The sequence below is a fragment of the Carassius gibelio genome, chromosome A2 (genome assembly GCF_023724105.1).
Source record: "Carassius gibelio isolate Cgi1373 ecotype wild population from Czech Republic chromosome A2, carGib1.2-hapl.c, whole genome shotgun sequence".
NCBI lineage: Eukaryota > Metazoa > Chordata > Actinopteri > Cypriniformes > Cyprinidae > Carassius > Carassius gibelio.
Window position 1 is genome coordinate 21,442,227 of NC_068372.1, and position 17,224 is coordinate 21,459,450.

General features: G+C 35.6%; 1 protein-coding gene across 2 annotated transcripts in view; it reads left to right on the forward strand.

Annotated features, from left to right (window-relative positions):
• LOC128030896 (tenascin-R) overlaps positions 1 to 17,224 on the forward strand; it is a 116,805-nt gene that overhangs the window by 57,913 nt on the left and 41,668 nt on the right. For both annotated transcript variants that reach the window (XM_052618978.1, XM_052618982.1), the window contains exons 2-3: positions 1,665 to 1,721; positions 15,260 to 15,803. In XM_052618978.1, the coding sequence (XP_052474938.1) occupies positions 15,317 to 15,803 (487 nt within the window). In that variant the 5' untranslated portion in view covers positions 1,665 to 1,721; positions 15,260 to 15,316. The remainder of the gene's footprint in view (positions 1 to 1,664; positions 1,722 to 15,259; positions 15,804 to 17,224) is intronic.

Here is a 17,224-nt window from a genome sequence, read left to right on the forward strand (position 1 = left end):
TTAGAGCATGCTGTTTTATTCATGTATTCATTTTGTGGATGCATTTTTTTGTGCCTACACAGCGCTATTTTTGTTCGGCCTTCCTCCTGCATCCATTGCTCTCTGGGAAGTTATTTACATTTATAAAGTTTGCTTACTTGCTCTTCCCAAGATGCCTCAGTAGTTTTTCCTCTGGGGGAAGAGACACAGCATTATTTGTATATTATTATTTATTTATATTTTTTTTCATTATTTATTTTTTCACAGTACACAAATCCTGAATTGTTTGCATAAAGGACTAAATATTCAAATCAGTTCAGACATGGTATGTCCACAGGGGAAATGTGCACCGTGGTCTACTCCATAGATATCCATATGCATATGGCCAGAATCGTGTTATAGGAAGTGTACACTTAATTTACGTTCCTCCAGAACAGGGTTAAACCCCAGTCTACCCTAAAGCCATCCCTGTAATGACATCATTATACGGTCAGAAAGCAAAATTAAATACCATAATATTTCACATTTTTTCAACCTCACTGCTGAAGTGAAGCCAGAAATAAATTGGCTTTATTTTGGTGAACAACAAGTCTCCCTAAGGAACAAATGCAATGTCTATGGCAACACTGATGAGAAAATAGCTTTTGATCAAATCAGTAGGAATTATTCTAGCCTACAGCAATTCAATAAACAAGAATTTGAGTTACATTTACATTTTTAATATAATATTAACAGCTACTTTTTTAGATTAAGGAATATAGTTTCTAATAAGCAGGGAATAAAAAAATAAAAAAAATAATCAATTTTATCTGCAAAATAATAATAATAATAATAATCTTTATATATGCAAACATTCACTTAATCTTATTTCAAAAATGGCTTTTTAATGTTTCTTGTCTAGTCACATTCAATAAAAAATTACACAAATCACCTAAAAGATCGTGATAAAGGCTATTTTTAATCAAAAACACTGAACTATGACCAAAAAGTTTAGTTGTTTGCATCACTGTGTATTACTATTGGTCATATCTATCATAACACGGTTGTCAAATTTGAAGTGTTTATCTACTTACAGCTTATCTCACATTCTTTAACCATTAAAACTAAAGAGGTGCACTGGATATCATGTCCGGCTTCTGTAAAGAGTAAAGCCCACCTTCTTTGATTGACTGGCAATCTCAATCATTTCATGCTTTAAGACAATTTTTCTCTCTTCAAAAAAAATAAATAAAATAAAATAAAAAAATGAGGGGGACAGTTTGGCCTGATTTTTGGAGGGGACTTGTCCCACATCAGTGTTTCATTCCTGAATAAATATTTTTTGAACAAATCAGTTGAGTGAATGATTCAATGACTTACTCAAAAATACAGTCGCTTGATTCATTCTTAAATGAAGGAGTGTATTTGAACAAGTGGGTTTCATAGTATTATATAATACTGTATTTCATGATATCATATAACATATAATTTATTGTTTATTAAGATTTTTGTTTAGAATCTGTGGATTTTGAGATTTGAGATCCCAGGGTTTGCAGAACCCAACTAAAAAAGACTAATGTTGTCATGGTATGATTGTTTCATGGATGTGTTTTATTTTCACAAGTAAATTTATGAATGATTGCTGGGAGTGTGTATGAATGCATATGTATGGCTCAGTTCAGTGATGTGCTTCCTCTTTCTTCCAGGTGCAGATTATCCTTCTGTGTGGTGAGACAGGAAGAGCATCAGCACAGGCACTTAAGGTACGATAAGACTCAGTATGTGGGAGCTAATATATCTCTCCCAGCTGTATTTCTTCCAAACACAAACATGTATGTTGTATGTCCATGTTTTGTGGGAACATTCTATAGATGTTATGGTTTTTATACTGTACAAACTGGAATTTCAATCCCATTTCCCTAACCCCACCCCTAAAGATCTTAAAAAAATAAAAAATAAAAAAAATAAATCATCCTGTATAGGATTTATAAGCTTATTTCCGCAGTTGAACAAAAAAAATATATATCCCCACAAGGTCAAAAATTACTGGTGTTATACTATCCCTATAACATAGGGAACACCAGGACACACACACACACACACACGCGCACATACACAATATGACAATTTGCTTTGATATTTGATTTATAACTATTTATAAAAATTGAAATAAATAAGAGGCAGTGTTTTTGAATTTCCTATAATTTCCTGTTTTCTCTCTTATCTGTGTCAAATGTGTATTTTTAAAAATACTTAAACTTAAAATCCTTACTTAAAGCCTGTAATTATTGCTGCTGAGCCCACTTAAGATTTGTTTTTTGTTTTTAGTTTTTTGACTAGAGTCTATATGCAATCTCAAAAAGAAGAAGAAAAAACCCTCTCTCTTGCTATTTAAATGTACTTTTTTCATCCCTGGTGGATGATGAGCTCATTATCACACACTGCATTTCCACCTGATTGAAATGTTCAGAGAGATGCCACGGTTTGTTTCTTACAATGGTAAATGAGGATTTTTGAGTCTCTGTGTTTAGGTCCCTTGAGGGGGAGGCGACTTGGTATTTTTAACATCTTAATGAAACTCTGAGAGGGCTCCTAATTGCGACACGAGTGGGTAAGGCCCCGTCCACACGGAGACGCGATTCTGTGAATACGCACACATTTTTTATCGGATAGGCGTTTTGTCCACATGGATCCGGCGTTTTCATAAGGTGAAACCACTATTTTTTGAAACCGGGTCCCGGAGTGGATAAATTTGAAAACGCCGTCTTTGCGTTTTCGTCTGGACGGATAACCCGTATATTTTCTGAAACGATGACGTCATCAGCCCACGTCTCCCCCCTAGTCAGACACCTCTACGTCACGTAACAGCAACAAAAACATGAACAAACACTGAACGATTGTCTTTATATTAACTAACATTAACACTGATTAATAAATGTATTGTTCCATGTTCGTTTGTGTACCACACGCAAGGTTTATGAGCATAGTCCAAGTCTTCTTCTCTTTTTTTAGTGTATCTCTGTGGCAGAATTACAGCGCCACATACTGGTCTGGCATGTATACTACATCATTATGCGGTTTCGTGTGGACGCGGATATTTCTTGAGACGAGGAAAAAAAAGATCGGATTGGGGTAAACTCCGTCTCCATGTGGACAGGGCCTAAGAGAGAATAGAGGTGAAGTGACAGCGCAGGAAGCCTTTGATCTGAGAACTCTAATCAATGTGGATTAGTGTCCTTTAGCTCTGTGCTGTGCCATGTCTTTGACAGCCCCATGACTCTCATATTAATGAGCCATTAGCATGGCTTGAATTAAGAGAGATACCAGGTCACAGGTCTCTGTGGATAAGAGTGCACTTTAGGGTGACACTGATAACTCTTGCTCATGCTGCCTACAGTTGTCGATCAGTTAATTAGTTTGAATCTTCTAAGAATAGCATCTTTAAAATATGAGTCATAAATGAAGGATGGCAGGCGCATGTTACACTACACTACACTAATCACAACACAGAGATATATAATCAACTATCGAACCTTTCAAATGATGTTCTCAGACCTTCTAAATGTTTTGTTGTTGTTTATTTATTTATAATTTTTTTAATGGGACTATGTGTTTCAGAATGTTCAGAGAACAATCAAAAGTAGCATTCCCTTAATGTTTGGAAAAGTATATATTTCCTTGACATTAGCATGTCCAAAAAATAATTCATAAAATTTCATAATGTACAACTAAAACATGTTTGTTGTTACCAGGGTCACTCGTAAACAAAGACAACAAGATGTATTCTAAGACTTCAATCTTTCTTGGGGCTCAAGTGTACCTGAATAGGCAATATTTCTTATGCAAGAGGTGGACCCACATTTGGAATCTTTTCGATTTGTTCAAAAACTCTGATTCATTCAATAACAAAACACGTTGCTTGCTGAATTCTCAAGTGCATGCTTGCATATGCCTTCCCACGGTTATATTTACTATACCTTCCTGTGGCAGAATTGATTGATTTATTTCCGGCAAACATAAAGAGAGATCAAACAGCAGATTTATGTATCTTTTTTTCCTGGCAGCTTTTATAGGAGCTGACATAAAAGGAACGGAAGCTTAAGCCCCCTAAATATAAGTGTGCCAATTGCAACAGGGCATCTCACCACCATCCTTACTTTAACTTTTAAGAAATTAATCAGGTTCTAGAGGAGATACTTTCAAGTGTTTCCTGTGTCTCTCTAAGATTATATAAACATGAAATAATCTATAAATTTTTATATTGATGGCTGAGAAAGTGAAAACTGACAGTGGAGGCTCCGGGACTTTGCAATGTTATTCAGACAGATATGTTTCAAGTTCAGGGGAAGATCAAAATCCAGCGACCAAAAAAAAAAAAAAAAAACAGCAGAAAGATCCCTGATCAATCTGAACCCAAGCTACTCAATATTGAATGTGTGGGAGTCATATAATCTGAAATGCATGTCCGATTTCACCCTCTAATCCATCAGCGTCTCAGTATCTGTCAGTATCAGGTATACCATCTGGGACAGTCCTGTCTTTTTCCTTATGCTTCATGTTATATCTAAAGTTTTATCTCTTCTGACAGCTTACACAACCATAGATACATACAATAAATGTGTATATATTAGAGAGACCAAATACTTAAGGTTATTTGGCAGTGCTGAAAACAAAAGGTGTGAATATTTGGACCATCACTGAGTTATTACATTTTAAGAAGGATGTGTATATCCCAAATATGCTTCTCACTTTATTAACAGGATCTACCTTACACCAATGTGTCTAATATATATCTCATATGCTCACCAGGGCTATAGTTCCAAACATAAAATAAAAACGGAATTATTGTAAATTATATCTGTGATGTAAAAATGAATGTGTTTTATAATTAAAAAAATTTTTTTCCCTTTTATTTTTTCTAGGATGGCACAGTTACTGTAAAGTGCGTTTATTTTTCTAATGTACATATTACATTAAAGCTGCAGTCCATAACTTTTGGTGCTTTAGCGGTCAATAAACAGAACTGTGTGCGTCTTGCGGAAGAAAATTTTAGCCGGAGCTACTTCTCTCTGTTTATGTTTATTAGAATCACGCATGTGCTGGGCTACTCCGCAACGGTGCCTACCCAAACTAGTCTAAACAGTCCTAATATAAACGCTTATTATAGGTGTAACATAGTGATTCGGGACAAGCCAGTAACACGGTTTGGAAAATGGATTCATGGTATATTAGCTTATTTTATAAGTTTTGTACATTTTAAACACACACAAAAAAACATTACGGACTGCAGCTTTAAGAAAAATATACAATTTCATAAAATAACTTCACTAATCAAACTTTTAAGTTATTTCTTTCTATAAAATGTGAAGTTCCCTCCTTTTAAATGTGGATATCTCAATCCACCACACTATGTTTACTTTAAAACCTCAATGATATATATCAGAAACCAGATAAATTATGCCGCATATGGTTTCTTCAGTGAAATTACATAAAGTTTATCCTATCAGATATTATATACCGGGACGGTAAATAAGCCATATTGTTTTAAATCTGATATAAAGGCCAAGAAAGAGGGAAAAGTCACCCTTGAACAAGGACACACAATAAAGCTGCACTTTAAATAATGATAACATGACAAAGCGGTGCTACATACATAGAAAATATACTTAGTATTTAAATGTGACTGGGTGTACTGTCAGAGTTCAGAAGGAAACAAAGCATCAAAATACTCAAGCTTTTTCTGACATGGTAATTCATTCTCTTTCTGATACTCCCTGAAATTAGCTTGTGTTTTGTTGTCTATCTTAGAACAGAGATGTTTCTGTCTTTTATGAAAGTGCAACAATAACTGTCATTTTGGGGAGTAAAATAAATAGAGGGTTGTGAGGGGAAATAGATGAAAGGTAAATATTCTTCATAGAAGGATTGTTGAGAATAGCTCTTTCAGAGGTGGTTGCACTTAAAGGAAAGAGGAAATTGTGCTCTTTGTCAAACATGACCCCTGATAAATTATTTGATTCATTGATATATAGGAGAGAGAAACTATTTGTGTTATAGGGAGAGCAAAGGCAATGATATCACCACAAACACTGAGAAGTAGAAGCTTCAGATATATCAGAAAAGTTGTGAAAGATTTATTAATTAATATCTTGCCAAACTCGCTCTGCACAATTATTACAGGACTTTCGTTGTTCTCAGTGATGCAACGATTCAAAGCATAACCCAGAACAAAAGCAGAAAACTCCTGTTAAGGAATTACATTTTATTTGTGAATCGTTATTGCTTTGTGGTCATAATGGGTTGTGCAACTGTGCTCGGACTGCCAGAAATCATCATGATGTGTCTGACTCTAACCAAGCCTTTGGCATAAAAACAAAACAAAAACACCTGTGCATTATTTTCAAGACAACCAAGAGAAAAACAAGCCTGAAATGTCAACAGCAGGGTTATGTGCCATCAAGAATTAAACTGAAAATGTCTTAAAAGTTCCAATTAAATTCCTGAATTTAAGTTGAGGTAGCAAATTTGAATTTAAGGACTGTTGTAAATGTGAAATGTGATTTTTTTTTTTTTTTTTTTATATTCTTTACCATAATAATAGTAATTTTTCAGTATGATTTACTCATGAACATCTTATTTTGAAACTTGATTTGAATAGTCTATATATTTAATTATATGTTAGTTTAATTTAGTAGACTACAGTAAAATGTAAAAACACTGCTAAAATGCACTCAAAATATTTGGTAGAATTTTGAAAAGAATGTGATAGTTTGTGGTGCTGTTTTGACAGTTTGAATTAGTTTATTTAATTAGTTGTGGGGTGGCATATTAGGGATATATATTTGTTTATTTAAATCTCATGAATATATTTGTTCATTATGTTCATTGTTTTGAAAGTTCATTATGTTCATTGTTTTGAAATTTCTCTGTTATGTCTTATGTGACTATATTGCATTTCTTTGAATTGTATTCAGTAAATTCCTATTTCTGACAGTTCAATTCAAATTCAAATTCAACATCCTGTCAGGTGTCAGCAAATCTATTCTGGTTTCAGCTCGTGAATTAAATGAAAGCCATTTCTTCCATTTGGAATTTTGTCTGACTTTTGAATGGCGGTTTTCTTGAACTAGAAGCACTGCATGCTGAGAATAGTGGAGCACTTTATGAGCAATTATTCTGAGGCCTGAGTGGATTGAGGGACTGGATTGACATTTTGTGCACGGGGGAGCTTCTAGAATGTAAATGAAGTCTTTGAACATCTCTTTCCCTTTACTTGAAGGATTTGGTCTGATGACATGCATTTTTACCTCCCGGTTTCTCATAAGAGTGGTTGAAAACACTCCTTAGTCTTCCCTTTTACATTTAGAATAGTACCATCATGACGGTACACACCTTTTGAATATTTTTGATTTTAGATTATGTATAACTCTAATTCCAAGCCAGGTCTTCACTCAACAGTTTCCCACCTTGTTCTGAAATGAACATGAAAACTCAAGCATAAAATTAAGTCAAACACATTTTTCTATTCACAATTCACTCATGCAAGAAATTGGCAGGCACAAACAGAGAAAGGACAAATGGACAGCTGAAAATATACATATATACTATGCCTATACTACCATAAACAAAAGACTACTAAAAAAAAAAAAAAACAATATTATGGTTTATCCATATTTCAGAACAATATACTGATATGATATGATATGATATGATTCAAACTTTTTTTATTTACAGAAACTTGGAGTATCAATATATCAGTATAGTAAATTAATTAACCACAGTTTCAAGAACTACATGTTCATTAATTTCAGCAATTACATGGAATAACAAATTCCTATTCCCAATAATGGAATAACAAATGCATATGTCTTGGAGACAGAGTAGAGGCAGCTAACAGCTCCTTTGGTCGAAAGGTGTGTGGCCTTCACATTGTGCCTTCTTTAAACATGGTTTCCTAATGTACCAACACAGTTAAATTTATGTTGCCTTGGGAACTCTGAAAGTGTGAGCGTGAAGGAGGCTGAGAAGTAAAACGCGCTGGGTCGCAGGTGCTGGAAATGAACAGTGTCCAATGATCCTGAAAGACAAGGCAATTTGGCAGGCACCATCAGAATAATGAGAACAGAATAGTGATGTTGCAGGGCTGAGTTCTCTCGCCGGGGTATTTGTGCACCAGGCTGAGGCCAGCATGTGTGAAGGGGTCTCTACATCGAGGTGTTTGCACATTAACCTGCATAAATAGGGGTTACAGAACCCCCAATGCTTCGCCTGTGTCTGTGTCTGTCTGAGGGTAACACTCACCTTGCAAAGTCATAGTATGGCTCCTAGTACAGGTAACACAGACATCTATTCATGTCAGTCTAGCCAGTGCAAGCATAAGAGACCACAGGAATCAATATGAAAAATAGATGTCGAAGTAAGAGAAATTGAGAAACACAGAGAGAGAGAAAAAGAGAGAAAGAGAAAGAGGTCTCTGCAGAGAGGGATAAAGAGATGGATGAGGCGTAGCTGCCTATTAGGGGAACTGCTCCGCATGTTCTCTCAGACGTGACAAAGCAACACTAGATTAGACAAACTTGAAATAAAGGAAGAACTCTACTAACCTGCTGCCAGATACATTCCAGCCAGCTGAAAACATCTTGTCAAACAAGGGAAGACTTAAGACCCGGAAACTGCTTTGAAATGGTACTTTTTGAAGTTACAAGTTAATCATGATTTAAAGAAGTTCAACTACTGTCAAGTCCACTTTAGACATTATAACTATAAGTAACTTTGCAACTACATGTGAACTACCAGTCATTAGAGTGTTAGTGGACAGTCTGCTAATAGACATTTTACTAAAACTTCTGTTAATGCTAATACTAATAAGAGTTAGTCGACATGTACTTGCAAAGTTACTTGTAGTTGCTTATAGAATGTCTAAAGTCGACTACAGGTGCTTCTCAATAAATTAGAATGTTGTGAAAGGTTCATTTATTTCAGTAATTCAACTCAAATTTGTGAAACTCATGTATTAAGTAAATTCAACGCACACATACTGAAGAAGTTTAAGTCATTGGTTCTTTTAATTTTGATGATTTTGCTCACATTTAACAAAAACCCACCAATTCTCAACAAATTAGAATATGCCACATCAACTAATCAATTCAAAATGTCTGCAAAGATTTGGTTCACTAGGCTGCACAATCATGGGGAAGACTGCTGATCTGACAGTTGTCCAGAAGACAATCATTGACACCCTTCACAAGGAGCCACAGACATTCATTGCCAAAAAAGCTGGCTGTTCACAGAGTGCTGTATCTAAGCATATTGACAGAAAGTTGAGTGGAAGGAAAAAAGATGTCAAACCATCCGAAAGAGCTAAAGCATCATGAGGATAGTCAACCGAAATTGATTCAAGAATTTTAGTGAACTTCACAAGGAATGAACTAAGGCTGAGGTCAAGGCATCAAGAGCCACCACACACAGACGTGTCAAGGAATGTGGATACAGTTGTCGTATTCCTCTTGTTAAGCCACTCCTGAGGTGTCTTACCTGGGCTAAAGAGAAGAAGAACTGGACTGTTGCCCAGTTGTCCGAAGTTCTATTTTCAGATGAGAGCAAGGTTTGTATTTCATTTGAAAACCAAGGACATAGAGTCTGGAGGAAGGGTAGAGAAGCTCATAGCCCAATTTCCCTGAAGTCCAGTGTTAAGTTTCCACAGTCTGTGATGATTTGGGGTGCAATGTCATCGGCTGGTGTTGGTCCATTATGTTTTGGATACCAGCTTTTTATAGATGCTGATTTAATTTTCCAGCAGGATTTGGCACCTGCCCACACTGCCGAAAGCACCAAAAGTTGGTGTGCTTGACTGGTCAGCAAACTCACCAGACCTGAGCCCCATAGACAATCTATGGGCTATTGTCAAAAGGGAAATAAGAAACAAGAGACCAAACAATGCAGATGAGCTGAAGGCCACTGTCAAAGAAACCTGGGCTTCCATACCACCTCAGCAGTGCCACAAATTGATCACCTCCATGCCACGTCTAATTGAGGCAGTAATTAAAGCAAAAGGAGCCCCTACCAAGTACTGAGTACTTTCCAGAATGCCAACAATTCACTAAAAATGTTTTTTTTTTTATTGGTCTTATGAAGTATTATAATTTGTTAAATGTGAACCAAAATCATCTCAATGAAAATAACCAAAGACTTCAACTACTTCAGTCTGTGTGCACTGAATTTATTTAATACACAAGTTTAATAATTTGAGTTGAATTACTGAAATACATTTTATTTAAATTTTAAAAGCTTTTTCACGACATTCTAATGCATTGAGAAGCACCTGTATATCGAAATAAAGTGTTTCCACTATTTCATAACCGTAGCTTAACAATAGTTGAACAATGAACAATGCAGTTGACACCAGTAAAAACAATTTTAGGTTCTCCAAATAACTTTTCAGTGAACAGTTCTTAAAATAACTGTTTTGCTTAATATAAAGAACATTCTAATAATCTAAAGAACCTTTTTTTCCACTGTATTGTGGAATGGAAATGTTCCCTAAATGTTAAATGTTCTTCAAGGAAGTATCAATGGCAATTAAGAACCATTATTTTTAAGAGTGTACAGTTAAATAATATGATGAATCTATTTTAAAAAAATCAGTCTTTGACATTCCAACTGCATAAAATATTTAACTAACTTGACCTATACTTATACACTTATAATGTGCAGACTACTTAAGCATGTGTCAACTGACAACAGGCAGGGGAAATAGAGTAACCCGCTTATAGACAGTTAAATTAAGCATAAAGTGGAACCAAGAGAAATTTGATGAGTGATAGAGAAGTGAATTTTGATCTGAGAAATTTGTCTGCCTGGATCTGCCACTCAGTACACTTTAAATGAATGATTAAACACAGAGTCATGCTCTGATGCAAAGAGACTTTTGTTTATGTTGTGAAAACTTGTTCTCATTTTAATGTGAACTAGAAAACTGACTTGGATGTTTTGAAAATATGAGAAAAGAGAAAGAAAAAATAAAAGGATTTCACTGAAGCCTTGTGTCTGTTATTTTGCTCAGAAATCAGAAGTCTTCACTCTCGACTAAAACTGTGTCAGGCAGACATTGTCGCGGTTTCAAAGTTAGCTTATCCAGCTTCATCTATTATGGCCTTTTCACTTTTTAAGACCAGTTAGAGACTGTTTACATCATGTTGGCACTGTAGCTTTTAAAGAGATGGTGCACAGTAATATTCCTTGCTATCTTTCCATTTTCAACAAGGTTTTTCCAAATGCAATGCGAAGCCAATAGAAATTCCGAACTGTTATCTTGGCGAGAGGTTAATGCTTTTGTTGACTTCCTGATGCCCTAATGTCACGTGGGCTACATGTCTTTATCACAACTCTGCTCTGCAAGTACTGTTTTTAAAGTCCTCTGCTTTTCCTCTCATGGCTTAAGAACACAACTAGCATTTACTGAACCATAGGAGAATTTTTCTACAGGACACAGTGGAGTTACCAGCACTATCAGGTTACTGCTTACAAATCACTGAAGTCATGTCACCTGAACATCTGGAAAAGCCATAATTATCTGATATCATGAAATACATTTATTCATGTTTTCGGCCCTGACATTTTAATCAGTGGTGTATTTGTGTTCCCTGAAGAATGGATGATGAATGGATGATGTGTCCTGCAGGTGAAAATGAGCTCATCATAAGTTTTCAGAAGATTCAGAAGATTCTTTATTTTAAAGAACGAGAATATGTCATCTCACCAAATGATGGTGAAGCTCTTTTCAGCAATGAGAATAAACTGCTTTGCATTCTTAAAATCTTTCTTTAACTTTGTAAATTTCTTTAACTTTGTCTCTTTAAAATAAAAATAATTTTATTTAAAAAAAATTAATAATAATACTATTGTGCTTAGCAACCACAACTCTCTGTATAACTTACCATAGTTCTAAAGGAGGTCTAAAGAAGGTCAATGCTCATCATCAGCAACAAGAGCCTTTACCACAAAGCAGATAATGCTGTTTAAGTCACAAGGGACAGGGATTATACGCTACAGGATTTTACATCAGCTTTTTAAATGTGAAATTCAAGCAATAATTATACAATTGTTCTTTCCTTAGTTATAACAATATCTCTTTTCACCATGTGTTTTTCCATTACATAAAAACAGCATAATTTTCATTCATTTGAAACAGAACATTTGCAGACCAATCTTTGAAAAAAATCTTTAATTTCTTAGCTTGACACACAATATTACATTTTGAGTTAGTTTCCAGGGAGAATTTAGGGACATTTTAACTATACAGCTGTCAGTCGATTTCATTGTCTTTTGAATTAGCTTTTATTTTTTAGATTTTCAACTTTCATTTTAAGTTTTAGTAATTTTGATACTGTATGTGCTTTAGTCATTGTATTTTTTGTTTTTTATATTTACCATTTATTATTTTAGTAATTTTAGTACTTCAAGTTGTTCAAATTTTTTACATTTTAGTTAACAATAACAACAGTGAGCGATTTAAATATTTGATCATGATTAATCTCATATTTTTTTCTATTTTTTCTTAACTTGTTAATGCATAAATTTAAATTATAGTTAATATTTTTTAAATCTCTTATGCTCACCAATTCTGCATTCAAAAATAACTGTTTTCTATATTGTAATATCATTCCTGTGATGGTCCTGTGAAGTTAATTTTTCAGCACCCATTACTCCAGTCTTCCGTGTCACATACAGTACTGTAATCCGAGAAATGTTTTTTTTATTTTTATTATTAGTGTTGAAAACAGCTGTGTTCCCAACATTCACTGCACTGTCAGTTCTGATTGTGGTTCTACAATGTGGACAACCATTAAGTGGCTGAAAGAAAAATCCCAGCAAGAAACATGTGCTGTTCAAAAGTAAAGTAGGAAATTGGGAAAAGTGCACAGTTAAAGGGCCCTGTGGTCTTCCCTGTCATATTTAATAATTGAGCCTCTTCGTCATTCAGTGTGATGGCACACATTTTCTAGAAAGGCTATGGGCTGCTTGGCATTGCCAAGATCTCCAATCAAAGAAAAGTTTCCCATCAGCCCATCATATGAGGAGAAATGCAGAGATGTCTGCGTGACCTGGTCTGACTTCTACTTTGAAGGCGGCGTGTTTAAAAAAAAAAAAAAAAAAAAAGATTCATGAGAGAGAGAGGTGATGCTCTCTTCAGTGGTCTGCAATCTCTCTGTAGTTCTGTAGTCTCTTTAATCTTCTCCGTTAGAGAAAACACTAGACCATAGGAAAGACATTTTTCAAAATTCAACACTTAAGGGACAATAATATTTTTGGACTGCTTAAGAATTAGCTCATCTAATTAATTTGCTACAAGAATTTACTCCCCCTCAGGTCATCCAAGATGTACATGAGTTTATTTGTCCATCGGAACAGATTTGGAGAAATGTAGCATTACATGACTTGTTGATCACCGATGGATCTTCTGCAATGAATGGGTGCCATCAGAGCTGAAACACCTGATAAAAATGTTGCAGTTATCCACATGACTCCAGTCTTCAGTCTTAATTATGAATTTATTTTGTACAACCATACAGATTTGCAAGAAGTTAATTGGTCAACTGAAGTTGTGTGGTACTGAGTACTGAGATGCTTTTATCATCTGTTTGGACATTCAAGTCATGTAATGCCAAATTTCTCCAAATCTGGTCCAATGAAGAAAACAATTGCCAAAGAGTGACTTTCATCAGTTTTTTATAAAAATTTATTTGGTGAACTACTCCACTAAAATCTTTGTGATTTCAAAACTAGCATTGTTTTGGCTAATATTTGTAGATTGTTTTTGTTTGTTTGTTTGTTTGTTTCATCAGACTGTATTTCTGTAGAATGTGTGGGGGTGAAATTGGTTGTGTAATGTCAGACCCCTTCTGTGCGAAGTTTGCCACTCATAAAGTAAGAGGCAGGATGGAGGTGGCATTAACGAGCCACCTGCTCCAGGGTCCAGTGCCACAAATAAAATGAGAGCGAGCCTCTTAGACACACCCTCAAGCTCCGACAGATAAAAATAAGATGCCACACTGTGACAGGAATATATGACTACACACAACCATTCAGTTAACTTAGCGTTCTTTTGTGGCACATACAGTATTCAGTAAATTTTAGTAATTAATCTAAAGTAGATAGTTTAAAGTGAAGTGATTTGGACGGATGGATGGATGGATGCTTTGTTCTCTATGTATGAATTATTTTCCTATAAGACATAATAGAGCATTACACATTTACATTAAAGTCTCTTACTTTTATCCAGGTGATTGAACAGTGACAAAAAAAGTTTCTTCAGTAGGGAAGTCTATGTCTGCCATAGCCATAAGCCCCAAAGCCCAGTTGTCAGTCTGACTGGCTCAGGTGTGATTCATTTTACAGTTTGCTCTTGTCCTGAGTTCTGTTGCTTATAAGGGATTAAGGAAGATTTAAAGAAAATTCCATAGCTTGGTCTCTACTAAATCATTGAACTGTATATCAACAAAATTCCCAGTCGAATTACTCAAATGTTCTCATGATGTAGGGAAAGCCTCTGGGTTTAATGTCTACGGTTTTCAGAAAATAATTATAGCAAAAAATATCAAATCTTTAATAATTTGGCTTTACGTTCAGGGCTCAACAGTAAAAAGGGCCCGATGAAACAGGACCAGTGTGAGATAAGAGCTGCACTTCCCATAAACATTTGGATTTCTCAAGATTGTTCTTTTCAATTATGCCGATTTATATGTCATCAGACTAACATTGTCTACATTTGATTGAATTGCAAGAATTACTTGTCCTGGAAGCATTATCTAAACATTATAATATTTTCCCTCAGGGACAAAGGAGGTTGTGCCACCTATTAAAAAATAATAAATAAACAAACCTTGTGTAACAGTTTAATTTTAGCATTATTTATTTACTATGAAGATATGTATGACTAACTTTTATTTTAATGTTTCCAGTTTTCATCTTTTAGTCATATAAATGTTGTGCTTTAAAATTGTATGATAACTTAACAGTTGCGACATTGAAAGCATCACTGTTCTACAATAATACTACCGTTTTTACAGCGCCTCTTTGGCCTCCCTTTACTTTTGAAAGGCCAGTATAGGTGAAAAGTCACATGAGAGAAGGCAGAGTCATGATTGGCTGTTAACCGGATAATACCTGTCTATCATGTTTTCTTCATCTCACAAGTGTACCCAGAACGTTTGTGTTATCATATTTGTAGTGCTATATAGTGCTATCTGCTGATTTCGTTCCTGTTCTCTAGTACTAAAAAGTGGTCTCTTCTTGTTCACAGGGCCAATCAGAGTTCTATTTGAGGAGTTGATGATCTCACCCTAGTGCCCGAGTTGTGATGTGGGGGTGCACCATGGCAATACAAGGTTCAATGGTGAGCCTGGCTTTACTGTTCTTTGGGATTCAAGCTGTCCCTAACCCCACCAACAAACTAGTAAGGACCACAAGGGTGAGGCGACAGGTTGCCGAAGGTGGGGGTCCTTCTAACAACCAGACCCAGGCCATGATCTTCAATCATGTATACAACATCAATGTACCTCTAGAGTCACTCTGTTCAGTGGAGCTAGACATGATACCAGGGCCAGGGACAAACAAAGGTACAGCTGGGAGTGACAAGATGCCGACAGAGTACACAGAAGAGACAGTGGACTCGGACAGCCAGGTGACTTTCACCCATCGCATCAATATCCCAAAGCAGGCCTGTGCTTATCCTGCGGCTGTCGCCATGGAACAGCTGGCTAACCGTATAGAGATGCTGGAGAGGGAGGTATCCTTGCTTCGAGCACAGTGTAGCTCCAGCTGCTGTGGAGAGAGCTCTGTTATGGGTGAGTTTTAGATTTTAAGATGGATGCACATTGCTCCCACATCCTGCAGCATTATAAAACGTAATGTTTTTCATCACAGTAGTAAATTATATATATAAAGTATATGTAAGGGGGGAAAAATATGTAGACTTAATCAAATAATTGCAGCCTTGATGAGTAGATGTCTTGAAAACATTAAAAACTATTACCAACCACAAATCTTTGAATAGTAGTGTATTAATTTAATTTATCACATGCCTTTGTATTACACATATGTACAAAAAAAAGGTAAATAGAGGTTATTAATCAGCAATATTGACAAAAACAGAAAATCACTGACGGCTCTTTGCTGGAATAACTTTCTCTTTAATAAACTATCTAAAATATGCTAAAACTAAGTAAAAAAAGAGAGAAAAAGACTCATTTTAATTAAAAACTTGCTTCTCAGACAGACTCATATAGCTCAGAATTAGTGAAGTATCATCTAAGAATCATTCATCGGAACTCCCAGATGGCACATAATGCAAAGAAATTTGAATTAAAAAGTTAATATGTTCTGCTGTAAATCAATATTCATTATTAAATATCATGGATGTATTATGCTCAGGTTGTGTCTCTGTTTTATAATGGCTTAATCAAACTAAAATCTACTTTAATACTGAATCTGTTTCAAAGCTTTAGGCTCATTGTACCTGGTGGATGAAACAAAGTGCATCCTGGTCCTTCTGTCGGTTATGATGTGACTGCAGTGCTAAGTGAAGTAGATGCTACATTGTGCATTGACCCATAGGGACGACAGAACTGTTGAAGTTGGTACTGTTGTGCTTGTTTAACGTCTCAAAGGGGCACTCGGGTGGATTCACACCTGCAAACCTTGGCTGTGTAGCCCCTCCTGGGCAGCTAAAAACAGCTGAAACACTGCAGTAGTGAAGGGAAAGTCATATTAAGCTGTACAAATGAGGTTAGATTGTGAACTAGATTAATTACAGCACTGCTGCTGGAGAGGTCTCCCCCTCAAGCCTTTGATAAGTCCTCTGTTTGCTGAATCAAACCAAGCTACATGCACCGGAGCTAATAAGATTGCAAGATATTGCCTCAGAATTATTTATTCATTTATTTTTCTTAAGTTTAATTTTAGTCCAACCTGATGGAAATTAAAGGAATAGCTCACCCAGTGGGAATTCTGTCATTATTTACTCACCCTTGTTTTGCTCCAAACCTATTTGACTTGGTTTCCTCTGAGGAAAACACAGTCATTTTTAGGGACATGTTTAAAAGAGTGTCCTGGATACAGAAAGTGATAAAAAACACAATGATAAGAGTGGTCTGATTTCTTTCAGAACACATACTGATTGCTGTGTGTAAGGAACAGCCTGTAGTCTAAGTTGTTATATACTTGAAAGGATATTTCACCTAAAAATGAAAATTCTACCATCATTAAC